At 41.7% G+C, this 24,898-nt stretch overlaps 1 protein-coding gene across 1 annotated transcript; it reads left to right on the top strand.

Moving 5' to 3' along the window:
• Positions 1-9,464: 9,464 nt before the first annotated feature.
• Pdcl (phosducin like) lies at positions 9,465-24,867 on the top strand. The gene is made up of 4 exons (XM_046451914.2): positions 9,465-9,636; positions 11,308-11,484; positions 20,174-20,355; positions 22,305-24,867. The coding sequence occupies exons 2-4, from the start codon at positions 11,313-11,315 to the stop codon at positions 22,854-22,856; spliced, it is 906 nt and encodes a 301-aa protein (XP_046307870.1). The 5' UTR covers positions 9,465-9,636; positions 11,308-11,312; the 3' UTR covers positions 22,857-24,867.
• Positions 24,868-24,898: the final 31 nt, after the last annotated feature.

The following is a 24,898-nucleotide window of genomic DNA, read 5'->3' as shown; positions in this document are numbered from 1 at the left end:
ATAGTCTTGATATCCAGTTTTATTGACTAACCCTGAGTTTTGATAAATCTTATCTGAAAGTAAATCACTTGAACCCAGGTGTTTGAGCCCGAGGAATACAGTGAGACTGGGTGGGAGGGAAGAAGGAAGGAAAGCAGGCTCTCAAAAGTCTCATTTGATTGCATTTGGCCCATTCAGATAATCCAGGAGAATTTCCTTTTTGTGGTGCTGGGAATTGAACCCAGGGCCTTATGCATGTAAGGTAAGCATTCTACCAACTGAGCCATATTCCCAGCCCAAATTTCCCTGTTTTAAAGTCAACTGAGCTGGGCATGATGGTTTACGCTTGTAATCCCAGTGGCTCACGAGGCTGAGGCAAGCGGATCATGAGTTCAAAGCCAGCCTCAGCAATTTAGCAAGGCCCTAAGTAACTCAGGGAGACCCTGTCTTTAAGTAAAATATAAAAAAGGGCTGGGAATGTAGCTCAGTGGTTAAGTGCCCCTGGGTTCAATCTCTGGTACCAATAACTAAGTAAACCAATAAATAATTATAAAGTCAACTGATTAATACCTTACTCATATCTTCTCTTTTGTCAGATAAGGTAGCATAATACAATGGGTTATCTCATCATGTAACTATGAAAGGTCCAGTTCTGCTGCTGCTGCACAGTGAAGCTAATAACTTGAGAGAGAGAGAGAGAGAGAGAGAGAGAGAGAGAAGTTTGATTGCTAATAAGCCAGAAAGTTGGAAGATAGAGGCTTTCACCCAAATTGCATCTTGCCAGGAGTCATGGGTGCAAAGCTTATATGGTGTTTCTGGGGAGTCCAAATTTAGCCATAGCCAGGTGGCCCTACAATGGTATTAAGGCAGTAATCCATTCTCTTGACATAGTTGGATGTTGTCCACAGGTCACCAGGCATTCCAAACACTCCTGGTTCCTGTAAACCTAAAAAATGATTACTAATTAGGAGGTTGTATGATTGGTACTGTTCTTTGATGTTTTCCTTCATTCTTCTTTTCAGGAAAGATTAACTTTACTGGTTAATTATTTGGAGAGTAAGGCAAGGAGGAGTGAAGCAAAACAGAAACCATGAGAAACAAACTCTTAGTGCTAGGATCGAATTAACCTACCTATCAGCTTCAATCATATTCTCAGTCCCAGGAATCTTCTTGGGTACCATAATTATGGCCTAATCACATCACAAAGCTAAGGTTATAGAGCAACCAATTGCCCAAAAATCTCAGGAGGGACAATCACCTATAGGAAGAGATGAAATTTGAGCACTTTCTCATCTGAGTTAGATGCAACCAGTAAGAACAGTTAAGAATTCAGCTAGAATAGTTGTCAAGTTCATGAAGGTCAAGTGCAGGCTAGGAAGGCAGGGTAAAGTTACTGGAAGTTGCAGAAAGTAGGAATGGGGAAGGAGACATCTGTGCACCTTTGGGGGCTCTTTCTTTCCTTGCAGAAATCACATCAACTTGCAGAGAAATGATGAGAAAGGAGCCTAAGAAATACCATGGTTCTGACCTGGGAAGAAGGAACAGTATTTGTTCAGAAGAGGTAAGACACGATGTAGATCCAGCCAGGCAAGTGGCACATGCCTGTAGTCTCAGCAGCTCAGGAGGCTGAGACAGGAGGATCTCAAGTTCAAAGCTGGCCTCAATAATTTAGCGAGGCCCTAAGCAACTTAACAAGACCCCATCTCAAAATAAAAAACAAAAAAGACTGGGAATATGGTTCAGTGGTTAAGCGTGCCTGGGTTCAACCTCAGTACCATAAAAAGAAATTACCTAGGGGCTGGGGGTGTAGCTCAATTGGTAGAGTGCTTGTCTCTCAAGCCCAATGCCCTGGGTTCAATCCCCAGAACACACACACACACACACACACACACACACAAAAACCTACCTAAATCCATCTCCCTTTTGTTCAACTAAAGAACAAAAGCCTTAATTTGGAGGAAAATGCTTTTAAGGCATAGATGAAAACTCATTACTTCTGGGAGCAAGGAAAAGAGTTAAAAACAACAACAAACAAAAAGAACAAAACAAAAACCTAAAAACATACTCCTGCAAGATTTTGCACTGGGCCCATAGCTACAGTAGAAGAAGGATAGGAAAACCCTTTGGGATATATGTCTAAAACTCATAAGACCTGGCTAAGATTAAACTTTAACCAGAGAACAACAGAGAATATATCCCAATGCCACCATCCAGTACCAAATGAACAAGTTTAGAATAGCAAGTAACAGCAGAATACATTTTGGAGAAAAAACGGGCAGTTTCTTTTCCTCCTCCTCCTTCCCCTGCTTTTGGCTTTCCCCTGTCCTTCCCCTTCTTCTCCTCCTACTTCTCTCGTTCTTTCCCTCTGCCTGTCTTTCTCCTCCCACCAGCCCTCAATTATGAGGGCATTCAGGAAGCCTATGAAGAAACACATGTTAAACAATGAAAGTCTGCTAGCAACCATGCAAATTAGCTGGAAAGTGGATCTCTACTGTCCCCACCCCTAAGCTGAGACCTCAGCCTCCATGCCAGCAATTTGACTGGCAACATCATAACATCAGGGCAGACCTTGAGCTAGAGCCACCCAAATAAGCAAACCATGGTCAGATTCCCAATCCCCAAAACTATAAAATAATAAAAACTTGTTTTAAGACAGTGGTACTGGGATACTTTGTTACACAGCAATAGATAACTAATACAGTTTACTCATATTTCTTAGAACCTGAAAAGAAACCTGTATTAGGGCTCTCTAGAAAAACAGAACCAAAGGGGATTTATCAGATTGGCTTATATGATCAGAAGCCAGATAATCCCACAATGACTGACTTGAGACCTGTAGGAACAAGTAGATGCTCAGTTCAAGAAGATGAAGCCTCAGAAGAAAAGGGACCAAAGATGCAGCCCCAGTTCTAAACTGAAGATCAGGAAACTCCCTGGAGAACTGCTGGTCTGAGTAAAGGAGCTAGAGTTCAGTGTCCTCAGGATCACAGCCATAATGGAAGCACCTACTCAAGAAGAATGGAGTTTGTGTCTGTGTTGGCTTGCTCCTTCTTCCAGCTTTTCTTCCATCCAGACCCCTAACCTATTGAATGGAAGGTCTCCCCCCTCAGTTTGCCCCCTCATATACCCATTATCTCTGGAAACACCATCATGGACATACGGAGCAGTCTCTGAATCTTAGGCATCTCTTAATCTGATCAAGCTGACAATCCAGATTAACTATCACAAAACCCAAGACACATTTTTTAAAAGAATAAAAATTGGGATTCATAATATAAATTATGGTCCAATTATTTTCTCATAAATTTATAGAGGAATCACATGATTTTAAAAGATAGGACTAAATTCAGACAATCATTAATACTTACTAAGAGATTCTCAGGATGATGTCTCTCAGATGGCCTCATTATGCTTAACAACATCAAAATGTGACTTGTGTTTTGGTCTTGGTCAAATGCTTTCCAAATATTTATTTTATTTATTTATTTGTTTATTTTTTTGGGGGGTGATGCCCAAGGGCAATTTACAACTGACCTATATCATCAGCCCTTTAAATTTTTTTAAAAATATTTTTTTAATTACACATGGACACAATATATTTTGTTTATTTATTTTTATGTGGTGCTGAGTATTGAACCCAGGGTCTCACACATGTGAGGCAAGTGCTCTACCACTGAGCCACCACCCCAGCTCTTTTTTTTTTTTTTTCTAAATTTTGAGACAGGTTCTCACTGAGTTTTTTAGGGCCTCCATAAATTGCTGAGGCTGGCCTGGAACTTGCGATCCTCCTTCCTCAGTCTCCAGAGTTGCTGGGATTATAAGCATGCACTTTCACCCCCAATTTTCCCAAATATTTAAAACAAATCTTTTAGTTGCTCACATTTTATAAACAGCCCCAATGGTAACAACTTAGCAGGAGAGGTCCAAGACTCTATTTAATTGAGTTGTGCTAGGATTTCTTCCCTGAATATAGCTTCCCATTCAAAATGTATAATCCTTAATTTTCTCTGTGACCCAAATACTACACAAAGCAACTCAAATTTTAGACTTAGCTACAAAAGTACAAGTGACTAAGATACTTATTTATGGGAATACTCCTCCATATCTTTTCATGACTTGATAACGCATTCATTTCTTTTCCTTTTTTGTTTTTCTCTGTGGTTCTAGAGATTGAAAGCAGGGAAGATCTACCACTGACCTATTATTTTAGCCCTTTTTATTTTTAATTTTTTTCAAGGCTTTGACATATTATTACTCACTCACTCTTTGGCTGTTGGCAACAGGTCCACCTTGGCCCCTGGAGCCCTACCTCCACTAGTTTGTTCTGCATGCCAGTGTGGCCAGCTCACAAGGCCATGGCGAACTTGCGGTTTTTCTGTTCCTGCTTGTCCGTCTGAGACATATGTATCCCACGGGAATGCCTTGACCTTTTCTGGTCTGATGGACTTATTGTTAAGGGAGATTTCGGTACCTGACAATAATAGATGTTGAAACTAAATTTCTCCCCCCTCCCTCCTGCTTTTGGGTAGCTTTCCACTTCTGCCGCTTGGGGTATAAAAAAAGGTCTGTTAGCAATAAAGGGTATTGACTCCTGGATGAAGAACCTTGGTGTCCTGTGTGTCTTTTAACCTCGCCGTCCCTCGCCGGACTCGGCTCCCTTGGCCGGACGCGGCATTTGGCAGCGGCAGGTCAAGGTACAGTAGAAAGCTGCACTTTGCCTACAAGCAAGGGGAACATATAGGATAAGTTGTGTGCCCACTGCACAGGTGAATTTCCTCAGATGTTTTATGAGTATATTACTTTGCTTTAAAACTTATAGATCCTCAAGGGGCAGTGTCTCATGCCTGTAATCCCAGAGATCTGGGAGTCTGAGGCAGAAGGGCAGCAAGTTGAGGCCAGACTTAGCAACTTGGCGAGGCCCTAGGAAACTTAGCAAGACCCTGTCTCAAAAAAGATTAACATTAAACAGGGACGAGAGGTGGGAGGGAAAGGGAGAGAGAAGGGAAATTGCATGGAAATGGAAGGTGACCCTCATTGTTATACAATATTACATATAAGAGGATGTGAGGGGAAAGGGGAAAAAATATCAAGGGAGAGAAATGAATTACAGTAGAAGGGGTAGTGATAGAAGATGGGAGGGGAGTGGAGGGGAGGGGGATAATAGAGGATAGGAAAGATAGCAGAATACAACAGTCACTGGTATGGCAATATGTAAAAACGTGGATGTGTAACCGATGTGATTCTGCAATCTGTATACGGGGTAAAAATGGGAGTTCATAACCCACTTGAATCAAATGTATGAAATATGATATTTTCAAGAGCTTTGTAATGTTTTGAACAACCAATAAAAAATAAATAAATAAAAAAAACCCTGTCTCAAAATTTAAAAAATAAAATAAGAAGGGCTGGGGATGTAGCTCAGTAGTAAAGTGTCCCTGGATTACAGGTCCTGTAACCTGTGCCCCCCCCCCCAATTATTCCTTTAGTTAGGAAGCCATATAAAAATTATGTACAAAGTAATTTCAGGTTTTTCTCAAAATGTTTGTATGTATACTTTTTGCCCTTTTGTACTGATATTTAGATATTTAAAGGTTGTTATACTACCATTATCTAAAGTCAACATCCAATTGATGTCCCTACATCAAAGACAGTGAAACCTCATGATCAAATCTACTTCTTGAAGTACTTATCATAACCAAAAAGTGGATAAGTGGCTAATTTATGTGTGTGCTGGGGATCAAAACAAGAGCCTGGCACATGCTAAGCATGTGTCCTACCATTCAGTTATATCCCAGCCAAAAAACTGGATGTGATGGCTAATTTTGTGTGTTAACCTGACTGGGAAATGGGGTGCTCAGATATTTTGTCAAGTGTTATTCTGCGTGTGTCTGTGAGGCTGTTTCTAGATGAGATAGACAGTTGAATCATTTGGTAAACTGAATAAAGCACCCGGGTGTGGCTGGCCTCATTCAGTTAATGAAGGCCTGGCACTGGGAGGTAGCTCAGTGCTAGAGCACATATTAGCACGTACAAGAACCTAGGATTGATCCCTAGCAACACATATATACACATACAACCAATGAATGCCTGAATAGAGCAAAAAACCTGAGTAAGAACTCCCTCTGTCTGCCTGTCTTTGAGCTGAGACCCTGGTCTTATCCTATCGTTGAACTCAGATTTGGACTCAGAACGGAATGATACCATTGGCTTTCTAGCTTGCTAACTCAAGATCTTGGGGTTTCTCAGCCTTCATAATCACATGAGCCAATTCCTTATAATACATTTGGTGAGTGAGTGGATGGGTGCCAAATCAAGTGCAAGGTTTTCTGGGGAATTCAGAAATAATATTGTTGTCTTTGATAACTTCAACCAGCCAGCTCAAGGGCAGACTGCCTAGACTGATCGCTTTGCAACCTGCCAGTTAGTTCATTTGCTTCCTGAAAAATGCACATGATTCACCATGGCGTCTCAACATCCCACCTATCCACCCCTTTTAAAAATTCACCTTTTAAATTTCTTTTATTTTTTTTACATGTCTTGACATTCACCTATTGACTCTTCTTCATATGAGTAAATAAATAGTTTACATATAATTTACTGCCTCCATGTTATTCCAAAAGTGAGTATATATAAAAAGAAGTTGCCAAAAGGCTAAAACTTGGGGCATTCAATTTTGGGGGGGGGGTACTGGGAATTGAACCCAGGGATGCTTTGCCACTGAATTACATCCCCAGCCCTTTTTATTTTTTTATTTTGAGATAGGGACTCATTAACTTGCCAAGGCTGGTCTTGAATTTGCAATCCTCCTGCCTCAGCCTCCCAAATTGCTGGGATTATAGGTGTGTGCCACCATGCTTGGCCTTCATTGCTTTCTCTCTATGTACATAATAAATATTTGTCTCCACTTTTTAATGTAGAAGACCCCAGAATAATAAGTACTGTTCTCCGTTTTGTTTTGCTAAATAATATACGTATGCAAGAATACTTATAAATAAACTTTGGAAAAGGACTTGCTGAATATGTATTTTTGCAACATTGATACATTGATAGATGGTTCTCAATGGCCACTCATAATATGAGTTGAATCAATTTGCACTTCTACAAACCAAGACCCTCCTCCGATCTCAGTGTGATCAAACTTTAGGATTTTTTTTTCGTATTGGGGATTGAACCCAGGGGTGCTTTACCACTGAGCCACATCCCCAGTCTTTTTGTTTTTTATTTTGAGACAAGGTCTCGCTAAATTGCTTAGAGCCTCACTAAGTTGTTGAGGCTGGCTTTGCATTTGTGAGCTTCCTGCCTCAGCCTCCAAAGCTGCTGGGATTACAGGCATGTGCCACTGCTCCTGGCCTCAAACTTTTGGATTTTTAATAACTGAAAAAGTAGAAAATAGTATCTTAGAGTATATGTCCTTTTTTTTTTTTTTTTTGGTACTGGTGGGGATTGAACCCAGGGGTTCTTTACCACTGAGCTGCATTTGTTTCCCTTTTTATTTTGATTCAGGGTTTTACTAAGTTGCTTAGGGCCACACTAAATTGCTGAGGCTGCCCTTGAATTTGCCATTCTCCTGCCTCAGCTTCACCTTGGGATTACAGGTGTGCACTACTGTACCTGGTTTAAGAGTATATGTCCTTTTTAAAGATGAGTGCTATGAAAGCATATGGATATGCTGTAGGGAAAAAAACCCTGATAATTCAGAGGGGAGAGAGAAGGGAAGTAATTTTAGGAGCAGAATCCTTTACTAGGCTGAAGGAATGGGATTGACTTCATCAGTGATTCAATCAGTTGGTATAGATGCAGGGGGGTTTGGTACAAGTTTGGGGAGCTAAACCAAGGGCAAGTCTCTTCTAATTGCTTTTCAGGTGAAATAAGGTTACAAGTCAGTTGAGCCAGGATAGGAGTAGAAGTTTTGAAAATTTGAGAGAATAGATATGAATCGCTTTTCTTGGAGTGGGAGAGGAAACTGCTCAGGGAAATATAAGATTGTTGGGTGGCACTGAGGTCCCCTTGAGGATTATAGCACTAAAAGTGAACTTTGGTGGGGTGCTGGAGGTCCATGCCTATGATCTCAGTGACTGGGGTGACTGAGGCAGGAGGTGAAAACTTCCAGATCAGCCTCAGAAATTTAGGGAGACTCTGTTTCAAAATAAAAAATTAGAAGAAAAATGGCCCTTAGGTTTAATCCCCAGTACCAATGAATGAATGAATGAATGAATGAATGAATGAATAAAAGGTGAACTGTGAAGGACAAGGAACTGCCATGGATGAGAAAAGTCACTGCTTTAGGGAGAACTGAATAAAAGCAAATTAAAACAAAAGCATTTATTGAGAATTCATTTAACAAATATTTATTTATAAGGATTTCTTGTGCAGATCACACGTATATTCAAGTCTGTTGGTCACACAAGCTGATTAAAGTAAGGCATTCATTGTGCAACAAAAGCATAAAAAGTCCCTACTGGACTCTTTAAATGAATATTTCTGAAATTTGAAGTGCAGTGGGGAAGAGTTTTCAGATTCTTTTTGACAGACTGAACCAACAGTTTCACAGAAAAACATGCACATACACAAACTGCAGATAATTTCAGGTGGTCTTATAGCCACAAATTAAGAATACTCTCCCCTGAATTTACAGCCCTATTTTATTAAAACATTTTTTTTTTTTTGGTACTGGGAATTGAACCTGGGGGCACATACCCCTGAGCTGCATCTCCAAACCTTTTTATTTTTTATTTTCTGACAGGGTCTCATTAAGTTGCTGAGGGTAGCCTTGAACTTGTGACCCTCCTGCCTTAGCTTTCCGAATAACCCTATTTTAAAACAGTATATCATTCTTGTATATTGTATATGATTCAATTTCACAAGACTTTTTTTTTTTTAATGAGTAACTTCATAGCTGTGTACTGGATATCTCAACAAAGGCTAAGAATTTGAAATAATTTTAGGTTTAACAAGACCGTTGGAAAAATAGGTTAGCGTTACCCTATACTCTTCATCCAGAATCTCGAAGGTTAACAAGATAACCGGAGTTCAAATATGGAAATTATTAATTTAATACTATTAATTAATATTATGCAAATTTCATCAGTTGTCCCATTCTAATTCTTTTTCAGTCCTAGGATCCCAATCCAGGATTTCATGTTACGTTTACGTGTCATAGGCCTTGCTTTTTTTTTTTAGTTTTATTCTAATTTCTGGCTTAATGGCTGTCATTTAATGTCTCTGACTCAATTTACCGCTCAATAGATGTAATGAAGCTGTTTAAAAAATTTTTTGGAATGGCTATGGAACTTTTGAGGGGAGAAAATATTTTTTCCTCGTTCAAAGCTGGGAGTATATATTCAGCTTGTGTGTGTGTATGTCCAAAGCAAAACATAAACAAGACAAACAAGCGTATTAAAGTTGTCCAGGTAATTTGTCCTAAACTAGGACCTGTAGTTTCTCCCTCAGCCGCCGGGAGAAGCTTCTTCTAATTGGGCCGCGGCGTCCGCCATGACGCAGGAGGGCCGCCTCATTGGTCCGCGCACTCAAGACTCCGGCAGCTTTTCTCTTGGGTGCTCTGGGCGCCGACCCACTTCTCTCCCTCTAAGTCAGCGCTCCGTTCTTTCTGGTGCCCGGAGCTGCTAGCCCAAAGGGATCCAGACTGAACTAGTCCGGGTAAATGCACTGGGGTCAGCCGGGAGGAAGCGATGGGCGTGGAATATGGGTGGAACGGTGGTTTGCGAGCCTCGATAAAACTGCCTTGTCTTCGAGTCTCCCACGGACCCCGCCACTTCCCTGCTCCACCTCTCTCCCGACCCCAACCTCCCCCCGGCCTTCTCCAGGATCTCCCAAGGCTGGGGCACCCCTCCGCCGCCCTTCCGGGGACCCCGCCTCCTTCGCTCACCCCTCAACCGGCTCCGCCCCCTTGCGCTCTTTTCAGCAGCCCCGCCTTTTGTGCGCTCCCCTCTGCTGGCCCCACCTTCTCACCCCGGCCTCCCCATTGACCCCGCCCTCGCCACGTCTCATTGGTCCGCCCCTCGCCTCCTCCCTTGCACGGTCCCGCCTCCCCTCTGCACCCTCTTTGGTCTGTGCTGTGAGCGGGCGCGGCTTCTTTAGGTCCTCTCTACCCTCATGCGGTTTTTTGTCCCATTCCTGGCTTGCCCACTTCCCTTAAGTTTGGTTCTGCTCCTCCCTAGAACCTGCACTTTCTCTTAATTAGCCTTGCTTCCTTTGCACCATATTCCCGGTCTGACTGTCGGGGTCGCGGGATTCAGTGATTCATCATCCTTTGGGGCGTTTTGCTGGGTGTTGGAGATCCGGATTAGTTGTTGGATGTTTCTTCTTTCCAGAGCTCTCTCAGCCTGTGGGAGAGTCATTTTGTAATGAAGTGTAACAGGCCCTGTGAGAAGTCTTCATGAAGACAGCATAATGTCGGGATGCTTTGAGGAAGAAATACTAAAGGGTTAGGCGTTTTTTTGTTTTTGTTTTTGTTTTTCCTTTTTTAACTATTCCTGTTGGATCCTCAAAAAAGCCTGTAAAGGGGCTAAACTGCACTTTCCCCCAAAATGCCTTTGGCTGCTTGTGATGCAGAACACTGGCTTTGTGGTCCTTTAAATACTTGGTTTTTATTAAAATCTTGGCATCGACACTAGTTTTAACTAGTCAGAATTAGTAGGGCTTTGGAGACCATCCAAGTTTGCAGTGAGACAGCTTGACTTAGATTCAACATCATACTTTAAAAAAATACATATATTTGTATTTGTAAATGGACACGATATCTTCTTTAATTAATTTTCATGTGGCACTGAGGATGGAACCCAGTGCCTCACACTACTAGGGAAGCACTCTGCCACTAAGCCACAACCTCAGTCCCCAGCATCACACTTTTTATGGTCCCTTTTGAAGTATTTCCTTAGGATTCTTACTGAAGTTTTCAATTACTAATTACTTGGTAGGCAAACTGAAACTAAGCATAGATAAAATCACAAGTCAGTAATGTAAACACAGTTTCTACTTTGGAACAATAGATACTAGTACAATATTCGGAAGACAGTAACTCATCCCTCAGGCTACAGGAGTCAGGCATACCTGGGCCTGTTACCACTCCACCACATTCTGGAAAGCTTGGGAAAGTAACTTCCCTTATCTGAACCTCAGTTTTACCTTCTACAAAAGAACATAATAAATTCTATCACTGTCATGGTAGGGATTTGTTGAGATTCTATTTAGGAAAAAAAATAATTTTTAGGTTCCTATAGGATCTTAGCCCAAGTGGGTCCCCTATTCTTCAGATTCATGACTTCATGCTTAAGCCCACATAAAGCCTGATATGTTGCCTTCTTCCAGGCATCATGACAACCCTGGATGACAAGTTGCTGGGGGAGAAACTGCAGTACTACTACAGCAGCAGTGAGGATGAGGACAGTGACCATGAAGACAAGGACAGAGGCAGGGGTGCCCCAGCCAGCAGTTCCATGCCTGTGGAGGCTGAGCTGGCAGGTGAAGGCATCTCAGTTAATACAGGTACTGGAAAGTCTTGAGCTCTGGGAACAGATTTTAAAATGTCTGTTAAGTATGTATCACTTAGAATTCTCCTGATCTCTCTAACTATCCCATTTCTATCGATTACCAGTGTTGGCATTCATTGTGTGTGCTTGTAGTCTTTTTACTACACAGTGCAGAGCAACATGACAATGAACAGATTGGCCTGGGTTTGAACCCTATTTGTCAGATTAATAGTTTGATAGGCATAAATCATAGATGTGAGTATATTTGTAGTATAAACTCTTAGAAATGGCATATTTTCTTTCTCTCTCTCTCTCTCTCTCCCCCTCTCTCCCTCTCTCCCTCTCTCCCTCTCTCTCCCTCTCTCCCTCTCTCCCTCTCTCCCTCTCCCCCTCTCCTTGAACCCAGGGCCTTTTGAATGTTAGGCAAGTACTACCACTGAGCTGTCTCCAACTCCACTTTTTAATATTGTTGAATTTCTGTTAGTTGAGGTGGCACTAATTTATAATTTAACTGGCAGTACAATGTTTCTTATATTTTTCTTCCTGGGTTATCAATTTTTTTGATTTTTGTCATCCTGGTAGATGACAAATAGGCATTTTTTTTTTTTTCCCCCTAGAGATGGAATCTTGCTTTGTTGCCCAGGCTGTCCATGAACTCCTGGACTCAAGTAGTCCTTCTGCCTCAGCTTCCTGAGTAGCTGGGCCTGTAAGGCAGTATTACTATAGCAGACTTGTCATTTTTATGTAAACTAATATATTTGGAGAATCTTTCATTGCAGGGAATAGACCGCCTCATCTTTCTGAGTGTTACTTTATTTTCCCTGAACAGTGTTACTTTATTTCATAATTTCTTTAACTTGTTTCCTAATGTTGGGCATTATCTTGGCCCTTTATTACAAACTGTGCTGTAGCACACCCCTTTGTGTGTAGACCACTCTGCCCTGTGGCACTGATGCACTCCGCAAGAAGCTTTAAGGTCAGTGGACATGATCCTAAGGAGAAGGAGTGCTGTGCCGGGTGCTGTAGTGCATGCCTGTAATCCCAGCAGCTTGGGAGGCTGAGGAAAGAGGATTGCAGGTTCAAAGCCAGCCTCAGCAGCTTAGCAAGGCCCTAAGCAACCTAGTGAGACCTTGTCTCAAAATAAAAAATAAAAAGGGCTGGAGATGTGGCTCAATGGTAGAGCTCCCCTGGGTTCAATCTCTAGTACAAAAAAAAAAAAGAAAGGAGAAAAAAAACAAGAACAAAAAGAGACGGAGTGCTGTGGGGTAGGTGGAAGTTTGGTGCAGGTCTCTGCTTTGTGCAAGCTTGCCCACTGGGGCCTGTTATTCTGTGCCCAACTGCTTTGCCCTGAACAGATCATGGGTTCTGTCAGTGTTCAGAATATTAGGAAGGTTCCCTGCAACTGATCCAGCCAGTGCCAAGGGTTCTTCTCTCACACTGGTATGACACATGATAAGCACTGCATTCAGGAAAGGAGGTAGAGTTTTTTTTTTCTTTTGCCACCATGTTGCCAGCACATTCAGGTATGCTGGGGAGGCTAGAGATCTGGTTTCTCACAAATAGTAAATGATATCTGTCAAAAAAAAATGAGTCCTAAAGGGGATGAAAGGAATTAAGATAAAATTGCCTTCCATAAGGGTTCTAGGCTTCAGTTTCTAACAGGAGTGAGGGATTTTAAAAGTGGCTGTAAAACTCTTTCACATGCCTCCCATTAAGGTGTGAGGTTTATGTCTCCAGCCTGGAAACCTGGATAGACTGGTAACTACTTCAGATAATAAAATGTGATGGAGCTGATACTATGTGACCACCAAGCCTGGTTCATAACAGGCAATGAGGTTTCTGTTTTGTCTACTGGAATCCTTGCACTGGAGCCACAACTACCAAGTTATATGCTTACCTATTCTGAGATACCATGTTTGGGGGAAGCACAGATGCCTAGAGAGGACTCATCTATGCACTCTGATTGACAGACCAGCTGAGCTTAGTGTGAAGACATTTCAGCCCAGTTGACAGACATGTGAATGAGACTCCTAATGATTCTAGTCCCAGCTGGCAACTCCTCTTCATATTTTGAGTCTTTTTAGATGAGATACTAGAGAACATGAAGCAGAAGCAAGCCATTTCCCCTGTACTCTCTCCTAATTTCTGACCCAACAGAACCTGTCACCATAATTTATTTTATATTTTTTACTACTAAGCTTTGAAGCAGTTTGTTATTTAGCAGTTGTATCCAAAATAGATTTTGATGATAGTGGAAGCCCCTCCCACTCCTGTAGTGGAAAAGTTAATGTCCTTGAGGAAAAAGCCTATCTGTTTATTTTAGTTCATGCCAAATAATTGTTTGTTTTTTTTAAAAGACTAATGCTTAGCAGTGTAACATAATAAGCAGATAGCACTTCCCCATCAACCTGTTGCTCACACCTCTCGGGGAGGGGAAGGATTGCACTTTCCAACACAAGCCATCAGCCCCTGGGCTGCTCTTTTCCTGCCTTTTGGTCATGAAGGCATGAGAAGAAAGGAACCTAAAATTTATAAAGGAGCAAGACATATCCACTCCCCTGGGCACCAGCTCTGGGTCCCCTCCTCTCTGTAGGAGTCTCTCCCCCCACCCCCTCCCAGTTCTGTTTCTTAAATAAAATTTACCTTTTGCTCTTGCCTCGGTATTTCGTGGGTGTTTAATCTTCAACACCAGGGGATCAAGGACCCCATCCTGATTTTCAAGACTGGTATCATAACCATTCATCTAACCATTCCTCCTTCCTTCCTGCCATCCATCCATACCACTACCTACTCATTGATCTGTCCATCTGTCTATTTGTCCGTCTATCTATCCATCCACCCAGTCAGCCAAAAAGAAACAGTTAACCAAAATTAAGTGAAAAACTCCTAGGTGTTAAGTTTTATACCAGGCACTGGGCATCGAAAATTAAAGAAGATCCAGTCCCTGTTCTCACTTCAGAAAGTTCATAGGCTTGGAGAAATGCTTATAGCCTGGAAGTTTTAACATGTGCCCGAGTTTGATGTTTACCATAGCCCTTGGTTCATTGTGATTTCTGTCCTTATAAGGAGATCAGGGCTGGGCCCTTGGTTCAGTGTGGCTTGTGTCTATATAAGGACAGCTGGGAGGGCCTTGATTCAGCATGGCTTGTGTCCTTTTTTTTTTTTTTTTTTTTTTAATGCATTTATTTATGTTTTATTTATTTATTTATGTATTTATGAATTTTATGTAGTGCTGAGGATTGAACCCAGTGCTTCACACATGCCAGGCAAGCTCTGTACCACTGAGCCACAACTCCAGCTCCAGTGGCTTGTGTCCTTTATGAGGAGAGCAGCACAGCTTTGATTCAATGTGACTTGCTTTGTTATATGATTATCTTCCCTCCTATTTAGTTGATGATTGTATTGAAACATTTTGATTCCCTTACCTCTCATTTTGGGTGTGCTCTACTAGAATTTCTTTGTGGTTCCCATGGGGGGGGTCCTATTTAACATGAGAAAGACATGCCACTGTGATATAAATCTATAGCAACATGCTTCAGTAGTGTGCAGATGTGGCTGCTATAACTCTCCAGCCCTTCCCCTTCAGTTACTGATGTTACAGTGTTATATAAGGTATTTTTTAACTGTAGAATAAAATTGAGGTGTTTCGATACATTATTCTCTTACTTCTTGTAGAAAACAACAGTAGCACTAGCTCTTTTAATTGTCATGAATTTGCTTTACCAGGGACTTTTCTTTCTTCATCAAGATCTGAGTTTCTATCTAATGTCCTTCGGGTTGCACAGGGCATATCTAGTTGGAACCAACTCCCTGGGCTGTAGTTTATTTCATTCTGTGGTTTGAATGTGTGTATCTCTCCAAAATTCCTGTTGACAGTTCAACATTAATGTGACATTGTTGACAGCTGGTTAGGCCAGGAAGCTCCCACCCCAGGGATGGGATGTGCACATGAAGAGAGCTTCTCCAGCCTGTGCAAAGACTTGGGTTAGCTCCTAGCACTACTCTCCTGTGTGAGTGTGCGTGTGCACGCCATACATCTGGGTACAATGATGTATGGCTGTGATTTGATTAGCTCTATTGTCTCTGTGATCAAAACACCCAACAAGAACAACTTGGAGAAGGAAAAACTTCTCTGGGGCCCATAGTTCCAGAAGTCTCAGTCAGATGGCTGACTCCATTGCTCTGCCCAAGTCCATCATGGGGGAAAGGCCCAGTGGGGGAAAGCTGCTCAGTTCAGGGCAGCAAAGGATCAGAGAGCTTGAGTGTGGATATGATGAGGTCTTTCAAAGCCACAAAGTTATTACAGATTTTCAGACTCAAAATGAAGAGACCACTGAAGTAATCTACAAATTTTAATTTCTAAACAAGTACATATTAGTCTCCATAACCCACTAAAGCAAATAATCTTCCAGAGTCCTTTCTTATTATTTTGAAAGTGGAAAAGGTCCTGGAGATCCAAAAGGGGGTTATGCCCAGGTGTGACTGGGTCATTTCTTACTCTGACCTCACAAGGAGCCATTGTGAGGAAATTTCAAACAGCAGGTATATAAGAGGGTGGCTGCAGCTGTTTTGTTTTGTTTTTTGTCTGTAAGTACAGGAAGCTCTTGGTGGTGACCTGTCGACTCCCAGATATTTAGCACGTTTGGTGGTTGTTAGTGGCTTGTGGCTGTGGTCTTTGGATATTGGTTTTTTAATTTGGGCTTTATTTTATTTTTGGTCCTTATTTATTTTTTTTTAGCTTGCATCCTTGTTCCAGTTTAGGAATGAGCAGTGAGAGTAGTTAGAGCAGTTTAGTGCTGCAGGGGTGGGGCTCCTGTTAGGAGCCAGCCTCCATGGATGGACCACTATATGGTCCTGCAGGACTTTGGAGAAGGGGGCTTTGCCCAGGTGAAACTTGCCTGCCATCTCTTCACTGGGACAGAGGTTGTGGTGAAGGTCCTGGCAAAAGTAGCCTCGAACTTCCCCTTCCTACCTGAACTGGATCTGATGGTGGCCTTGAACCACTGAAACATGATCCAGTTCTTCCAGGGCATCGAGACCATGGAATATATCTACCTTATCATGGAGCATGCAGGTGGGGAACAGCTATGGGACCTCATCCCCAAAGCTGATGGCATGTAGGAGGTGGAGGCTTGCAGACTGTTTAGGCAGATCATCCATGCCATGCAGTACTGCCAGGACAAGGGTAATGTGCATCTTGACCTGAAGCCAGAGAATGTGGTGGTGGATGCCAGCGGCAACACCAAACTCACTGACTTTGGCCTGAGCACCAGATTCATAGCTGGGAAGAAGCTGAATAGGTTCTGGGACACTGTCCTATATGTTGTCCCTGAAGTCATCCATGGGAAGGAATACAAGCACTACCCCCTGCCCACCAGATGTCTGGATCCTGGGTGTCGTTCTCTATGTTATGCTCACAGGGAAATGCCCATTTGAGGCAAGCAGCAATAAGCAGGTAAAGAAGCTGATCATACAGGGAACGTATGACATTCCCCCTGTGGATTTCCAAGGAACACAGAGCCTCATCAATGAAATCCTGACAGTAGACCCCATGTAGAAGCCCACCCTAGAGAGGTCATGGGGCACCCATGGTTGAGCCAGGGTGAGGAAGCTGCTTCACTTAGTCCTTATAGTAAGATACTCCCCAAACTCCCAGATCCCGTAATTACAAAAATCATGATCGACATGGGTTTCCACCCCAAAATACCTGAGTGTCTGTGGCAAGTTGAAGATTTGACGTCACGATGGCTGTGTACCTCATGCTACAGTGCCAGAGAATCCAGGGGGCAGGCCCTGCGGATCCTCCTAGAGTCTGCCTTGAGAAGCGTTGCAGTGAGCCTTCCCTTGCCCTGTGAGCAGCAGCAGCCTGAGGAGACCAAGCAGTCCCCACACAAGGGTCCTGGAAGTGCCAGTGTGCCTGCCATTCAGCTCTGCATCCTCCATGTGGACATACTTCCTCCCAGCCTAGCCTCCCAGCAGGACCCTGTGCCCAGCAGCTCATCCTTCCAAGGCACCTCCACAGGGCAATCCCAGGACAGCAGCAAGGGCTGGAAGAGGCTGAGGAGGAGGATTGCCAAATTCATTCAACAACTGTGCTGCATACCTTGTTTTGGTTGCTAGTGTTCAGGAAAAGAGTGGCTCCAATGGAAATGCCCAGCCAAGACAGACAGAACTGAATGACAGCCAGAGGACCCTGAGCTCTTGGATTTGACATCATGGTGTGGGAGTGAGGTGTGCCTACTGGCTCAGGCTTCTTGCACAGATTCCAGGCCGAAGTTTATCTGTATCCACCAGGAGTCTATTCTGCCCCCTCCCCCCCCCCTGCAAAACACATCATAGAGACTTTTCCCTAGGACACTTTCCCCTTCTCTGCTCTTTGTCCTTTCTCTTATGCTTTGGGAGAAATTTATTCTGAATTCCTTTTTTTCACAGATTGTATAATAAAATTGATGTTTCAAAGATTAAAAAAAAAAAAAAAAATATATATATATATATATATATATATATATATATATATATATATATATATAGTGTGTGTGTGTGTGTGTGTGTGTGTGGGGTTGTTTTAGAGATTGGCTTCAGGGAAAAGGCTGGAGCCCACCGGCCATCCTCTATCCTCTCCTAGGCCTAGACCACTGTACCTCTCTCTATTGCTCACTGTATATACTTGCTCACTTTGAGCCAGGGTAGACGGGGACTTACTTGCCTTAAGCCAAGGTAGACATGGACTTGCTCCCCTTGACAGAATATAGGCAGAGATGCTCCCCTTGAGCCAGTGTAGACTTGGTTCACTTTGAGCTGAAGGAATCCTTTTCCTGGTCTTCAGACCCCTCCCTGAAGTATGTGGGGAGGATGTGTTGCAGCTTTGGGCAAGGCATTGGAGATTCCAGAGTGTTCTATGGCTTCATCTACATAATCTCATGTGCAGGAATCGAAAGCTGGGCCAGTGGGCAGGGCGGGCCCCGCAGCAGCTGAGTGCTTCACCACATGCCATGCAGCCTCCACACCCAGCAGCTCCTTCTGGTCACAGCTAAAGGTCATGGAGAGAAACATGTGGGATCTAGGGAGTGGAGATGTGAAATCTCAGGGATACTACTAACATATAAGCATAGTGCCTTATGTGGAATTGCTCTTATCTTTGGGTTCTGTTGATAGTGAATTTTGTAAAGTGAAGTGAGCACAAATAAAAAGTAAGAGACACTTGGGTTAGAACGAGAGGTTTTGTGCACCTTCCAGCCCCTGGCATCTCTGCTCTGTGAGTCCCAGAACTTCTCTGGGCAGCTTCTTCCTGCCCTTTCTTCCCTTTAGTGGTCAGAAATTGATATCTTTTAAACAAAGACATCCCATATGTCATTTCAATAGTTTGCCATTTTTCCTTGAGCCAAGAAAAATGTTTTAAAGAAAAATACTCTATCATGCTGTTTTGATCACATGCATTATTTGTGTCAGGAGATAAAGGAATAAGTATTATCATGTTGATATAACAATAGATTTTCTCCAGTTAAATTTATCCAGAAAATTGCTCTCGATTTATAAAATATAGCTGTGAGAATTTTAGTTTTTATAGCATTTCAATAATGATTTGGGATGGAAACATTTTAAATAACTCTAAGTTTTATAGTTCAATTTTGTGTGTGTGTGTGTGTGTGTGTGTGTGTGTATGTGTGGTGCTGGGGATTAAACCCAGGGCCTTGTGCATGTGAGACAAGCACTTTACCAACTGAGTTTTATCCCCAACCCTTATAGTTCAATTTTAAAAACTTTTATAATAATAACAGGGTACCGTTAACAATTTTTGTTCATAGCAAAATGTTTCCAAGGATCTCCTGAAGAGTTGGTAAGAAGGTAGCCCTATCATGGGCTATGTGCTATTTCAGTTGAAAGTGCTATGTGCTTATCAAGCCCCTGGTCATAGACATGGCAATTAAACTCTAAAACTGGTAGAAGGTTTTGTTTGTTGAGAATTCCTTGTTAACATTGAAGACTCTGGAAGCTAGGCTAGAGCTACAATTCCTGCTTTAACTTCCTTGTGCCTCATTTTCACAAACATGAAAGGTGGGCAGTAGTAGGTCCCACAGACAGGACTGACTATGGTTCAACTTAAGTTATAAGTTGGATACTGCTCAGACCCACGCTTGCCACCATCCCATATGTTCATGCATATGTAATTAATGAATAAATGATGATTTACCATAACATGATTATACAATTTTCAAAGTAAGGCCTGGTTTTTAGGAAAGTATTGAGTTTAACTAAGGCTACCTTTATGTTATATGATATGAAAAGCAGTTTCCTTCCTGACCTGACCCAAGTCCTGAACATGGTCAATTTTAATCTGATCAGAATCACCAGAGTTAAGAAGATGTGAAATATTTTAATCACAAATGGGAGTTCTTCAAAGGCATTTGGTGGAGTGAATAAGAAGTTGCATAAAAGATTTATAAATACTGAAAAAAGACTGAAATATTTTGACGATATTGGAGAAAGGGAAAGAGGGTGTTTAGGATGCATATTTAGGAAAGCAATGAAGGTTAGATTGCACCTTGTATGGGTACTGCTATGTTGCTATACCTAGTCATAGTACGTGGAGGTTCTGTGTTAGTTGTGCAAGCTTTAGACAGATGTGAGCTCCCACCTGCACAAGTGAGCTGCTCCATAATTCTTTGCTCATTATTTTTGGTCACAATCATGTTCATGTCACTCAGGTCCAAAAGGTGTGATCAATGACTGGCGCCGCTACAAGCAACTGGAAACTGAGCAGAGAGAGGAGCAGTGCCGGGAGATGGAAAGGCTGATCAAGAAGCTGTCTATGACCTGCAGGTCCCATTTGGATGAAGAAGAGGAGCAACAGAAACAGAAGGACCTCCAGGAAAAGATCAGTGGGAAGGTAATCAGCAGCCCTAAGCTTTTCTCAGAAGCTGCCCTGGCCACTAGAACTGGGTTTGGTGATTTGGGAGATAGAGGATGTTGGTTTTGCCTCTGAGAAGCTGTGCAGGACAGGGGAAAGTATAGAGCCATGTCATAACTCAGGCACACCTGGGGTTTGATTCTCAGCTCTGCCATTAGTGATTGTGGGGAAATAAATTTCTTCCTTTCTGAGTTTGGTTTTTGATTAGTTTATTGAGGTCACGCCCACCCCAGAACTGTGTGGATAAAATACCCATTGTAGTGACTGGCCCACTGAAAAGTGCTCATTTAATGTTAGTTTTCTGTCGTAGGAACTGAGATTCTAATTCAAATTTTCTCGTTCTTTCTGTGATGTTGCTGTGTTTCATCTGAAGCCTATCATGAGGATTTATTCTGAGGAGGCACTAGAGTAGAAGCAGATAGGCCCTCTGGAAGATATTTGGAACAAGGTCCCTGACATTTCCTAATACCTTCTCAGTATTAAAGGGCCTCTGTTACTCACATACATGGAAGAAAGTCTAAGAGTGCCCAAGATCAGTTAGGTGTGGCCCAAAGCCAAAGCACAAGCCAGGATCAGGGAGCATTAAGTCAGGAGTCATTCACCTTGACCAGAAGGATGATTTCAGTGCATGAAAGTTGGCAAAGACCATAATAGGTCTGTTAGAAATAGCTGGCTGAGATAGAGTGGAGAGCTATGTGATGGGAAGAAAATTGGTAATAAGTATGACCCAGTAATGATGTCTGTTCTGACCTAGAGTGGGCCCTATTCCCCACCCCCTAATCTGTACAGGATTAGGCTTAGTGAAGGTTTGTTATAGGGGCGTCTTGCTGCACCCCGGCAGGAGAAGGAAGATGCCTTTGTGATGTAAGCTGGCCATTGGGCAGTGTGCCTGCTTTGCTTGGCTGCTTTCTTATCCTGGGCTGAAGGACCAGAACGAAGCCATAATCACATGACCACATGAATCAAGCTAGTGAGAGGCTATCTTTGTCCTGCTGAATTACCTACAGTTGAATAGAACTAGAAACTGCCTGAATGCCAGAAATAGGGGAGTGGTTAAGCAAAATATGACACATATATAATTTTATAAAACTATTTAGAAACATGAAGAGATACTTAGAATTTATTATTAATATTAGCAAAGAGACCGAGTAGGTTATATCTTAATTGGTACACCCATGGCTTCTGTTTTAAGAGTAGAACTAATCTAGCATGTGACTGATAATAAGAAGAAAAATTTTAGAGTGTATGTGAATGTGTGGATGTTTGTTGTGTGTAGAAGTGTTTTGTGCAGGGCAGGGATTATAAATGTTCTTTTGAAGTTACACAATGTCCTGTTATTTTTTATGAAAACAAATCAGTGAATAAAGCAATCCACTGTCAAGACTGACAAAATGAAAATAGCTCAGTGAAGTGGTACCATCTGATGATGCCTGCTTGGGTTGAGAGGCAGTATGGTGTAATATAAACCAGGGTGTTGAAAATCTAGTTTGAGTCCTGGTCTTACACATACTACTTGTGTGAATTGTGCAGCTAACATAAGTCTTGAAACCTCATTTGTAAAATGAGAATTATAAAATCCCTTTCCCAATGGGATTATTGTAAGAATTCATTGAGAATCAGGCATGGTAGCATTCACACAAGTAGGCCCAGCTTGTTGGGAGACCAAGGTGGGAGGATTGCTTGAGTTCAGCCATTTTGGGCTGGCCTGGGCAACATAGTAAGACTTCCTTTTCTGAAACAAAACAAAACAAAACAAAAAACCAAAAAAACCCCAAACAATCCCAAACCCTCCTAAAATACAACAACTTATTAAGACATAATGCACATAAAGTGCTCAGTGTGGTGCTGCACATATCTTAAGTACAAGGTGCACATCAACATTTATCAAGTGTTCACTTGTGTCTACTTACCTGCTGGTCCTCTTACAGATGACTCTGAAGGAGTTTGCCATGATGAATGAGGACCAAGATGATGAAGAATTTCTGCAGCAGTACCGGAAACAGAGGATGGAAGAAATGCGGCAGCAGCTCCACAAGGGGCCCCAGTTCAAACAGGTTTTTGAAATCCCTAGTGGAGAAGGGTTTTTAGACATGATAGATAAAGAACAGAAAAGCACCCTCATCATGGTCCATATTTATGAGGATGGCATTCCAGGGACTGAAGCCATGAATGGCTGCATGATCTGCCTGGCTGGGGAGTACCCAGCTGTCAAATTCTGTCGGGTGAAGAGCTCGGTCATTGGGGCCAGCAGTCGGTTTACCCGGAATGCCCTTCCTGCCCTGCTGATCTACAAGGGGGGTGAATTGATTGGCAATTTTGTGCGCATCACTGACCAGCTGGGGGAAGATTTCTTTGCTGTGGACCTTGAAGCTTTTCTACAGGAATTTGGATTACTCCCCGAAAAGGAAGTCTTGGTGCTGACATCTGTGCGTAACTCTGCCACCTGTCACAGTGAAGACAGCGATCTGGAAATAGATTGAACGGATGGTCTAGTTGCATAGATTTCTCATTGTTTGGGCTGGAAGATACATGTCTGTGTTTATTTTTGTTCCTTCTGTGTCTTCTGACTTTTCAGCTGTTCTTTGTAGTCCTTTTAGTTATAGTAGAAAGACAAGAAATTCTTAGATTAGATCAGAATGCTGAATTACTTTGTGGCTAGCAATAACGTGACTTTAAATTGCATAAACAGGAAGCTAGGCTTTGAACTGTTTACTTAAGATTCTCTAGCATGACATCTCTGTTATTGTTTCCAGTCACTATTTACATAGCATTCTAAAGACTGTCCTGGAAATTGTCTCCTGTGGACCTTGGAGGTCCTGCCAGGTCTGAGAGTAAAATTCTCTAGTTAGTATGTTATTTGCAATGTAAATAGTATATTTCCTTAATCAAATGATTGCAATTATATTTACTTGTAATTAGATTCCCCCAGATGCTCTGCTCTACCATGGTCTTATATAAAGGTTCCAGATGAGGCTGGGGATATAGCTTAGTTGTAGAGCACTTGCCTAGTGGTGCAAAGCCCTGGGTTCTACTCCCAGGGCTTTGTTTTGTACTATAGAAACAGTAAACAACCAAAAACCCAAACAGCCCACACAGGTTCTAGAGGATGTGTGCTTGCCCTGTCAGGAGGGGTGGCCTCTACGGCTAGAGTCAGTGCCCTGCTCAGCACTCTGAAATCTAGAACAGGAGAAAGGATTTATGCTGAATGCTGTCCTCATGCTGGAAGACAAGCATCTTTACAAACACTGGAGCTGGGTGGAGCTGGAGAACTTTCAGTGAGGTGCTTTTTCTTGTCTCTGTGTCTCTGTTATTTAACAAGGTAACTTTTTATTTACTCTAGATTTTTTTTAATAAACTGGTCTTTTTGCATATTGAAAAATAATTCATATTTAATAGAGGAAAATTGACCAAAATGCAGAAAAAAATCTAAAAATTAGAATAATGTTTAATTCTATCATCTAGAGTGAAGCACTATTAATGTTCTGATATACTATAAATATTTCTTACTAAAGCATTTTCTGTGTATACCTACACATTTCATTGATTTGAGTTATTGGGATCATTCTGAACATACTGTTTTATAGTATGATCAACTAATAATATATCAGATTTTTTTCATATTATTAAATACTATAACATTTTAACTTTTTTTTTTTTTTTTAGTGGCTATGATATTGTATAGATGTGCTATAATTTCCTTGAGGCAAGAGGATTGTGAGTTCAAAGCCAGCCTCAGCAAAAGTGAGGTGCTAAGCAACTCAGTGAGACCCTGTCTCTAAATAAAATAGAAAATAAAGTTAGGGATGTGGCTCAATGGTTGAGTGCTCCTGAGTTCAATCCCCGGTACCCCCACAGCCCCCCCCCCCCCAAAAAAAAAGCAAACACTTTTTAAAAATTATTATGAAAGTAGTAGATATTTAGTAGAACATGTGATAAGAGTTGTTAAGCAAAGGAGATTTAAAAAGCCATATAATTCTGTTAACCAAATTAATCTCTGTTATTATTTTTATAGGTTTATCTTTCTGGTCTTTGTGTTTATTTATAATAATAGTTGTTAAAAAATAGCAAGTGAAAGTAAAATTTAAAAAACGATTGTTATTCAAGTTGTTTCCTACTTAAAATGTATATCCTGGCATCAGGGAAGATGTAATCTGGAATTAAATATTAGCTTTAAAATTCACAGTTTTGGTTTTCCTCGTGATTCAGGAATTGACTAACTGTAGAAAAGTCTTCAAAGCATTTAATCAACAAAAAGAATGTGGTTTTTCTGACTAGGGAAGTTCATTGTAGAAAGTGCGGAAGGTTCAGAAAATGATCAGAAGCAGAGACAACTGTTACTAGTGTTCTAGGTTTTTTCCTTCTAGTCTTTTTTTTTCAGTATTTTTCATAACATTGAAAGCTTCTTGAATTTAGTTCTGTGCTCTGCCTTAATATTATATGATAAATACTTAGACATGTTATAAAAATTCTAAATAAATAATTTTTAATGGCTTCAGGATTTCCATCATTTGGATGTACCATA

Source organism: Marmota monax, unplaced genomic scaffold (genome assembly GCF_021218885.2).
Source record: "Marmota monax isolate L192 unplaced genomic scaffold, Marmota_monax_Labrador192_F-V1.1 WCK01_AAM20220418_F8-fsc00020, whole genome shotgun sequence".
NCBI classification, from domain to species: Eukaryota; Metazoa; Chordata; class Mammalia; order Rodentia; family Sciuridae; genus Marmota; species Marmota monax.
Note: the sequence above shows the minus strand (reverse complement) of the source record. Positions and strands in the feature narration are given on the sequence as shown.

What these genes read in the sequence shown, in the direction of transcription:
- Pdcl (XM_046451914.2), top strand. Translation starts at nt 11,313, where the DNA reads ATGACAACCCTGGATGACAAGTTGCTGGGGGAGAAACTGCAGTACTAC. An exon ending in AGGCATCTCAGTTAATACAG is followed by an intron (nt 11,485 to 20,173) that starts GTACTGGAAAGT and finishes CATGTCACTCAG; the next exon opens with GTCCAAAAGGTGTGATCAAT. An exon ending in AGGAAAAGATCAGTGGGAAG is followed by an intron (nt 20,356 to 22,304) that starts GTAATCAGCAGC and finishes GTCCTCTTACAG; the next exon opens with ATGACTCTGAAGGAGTTTGC.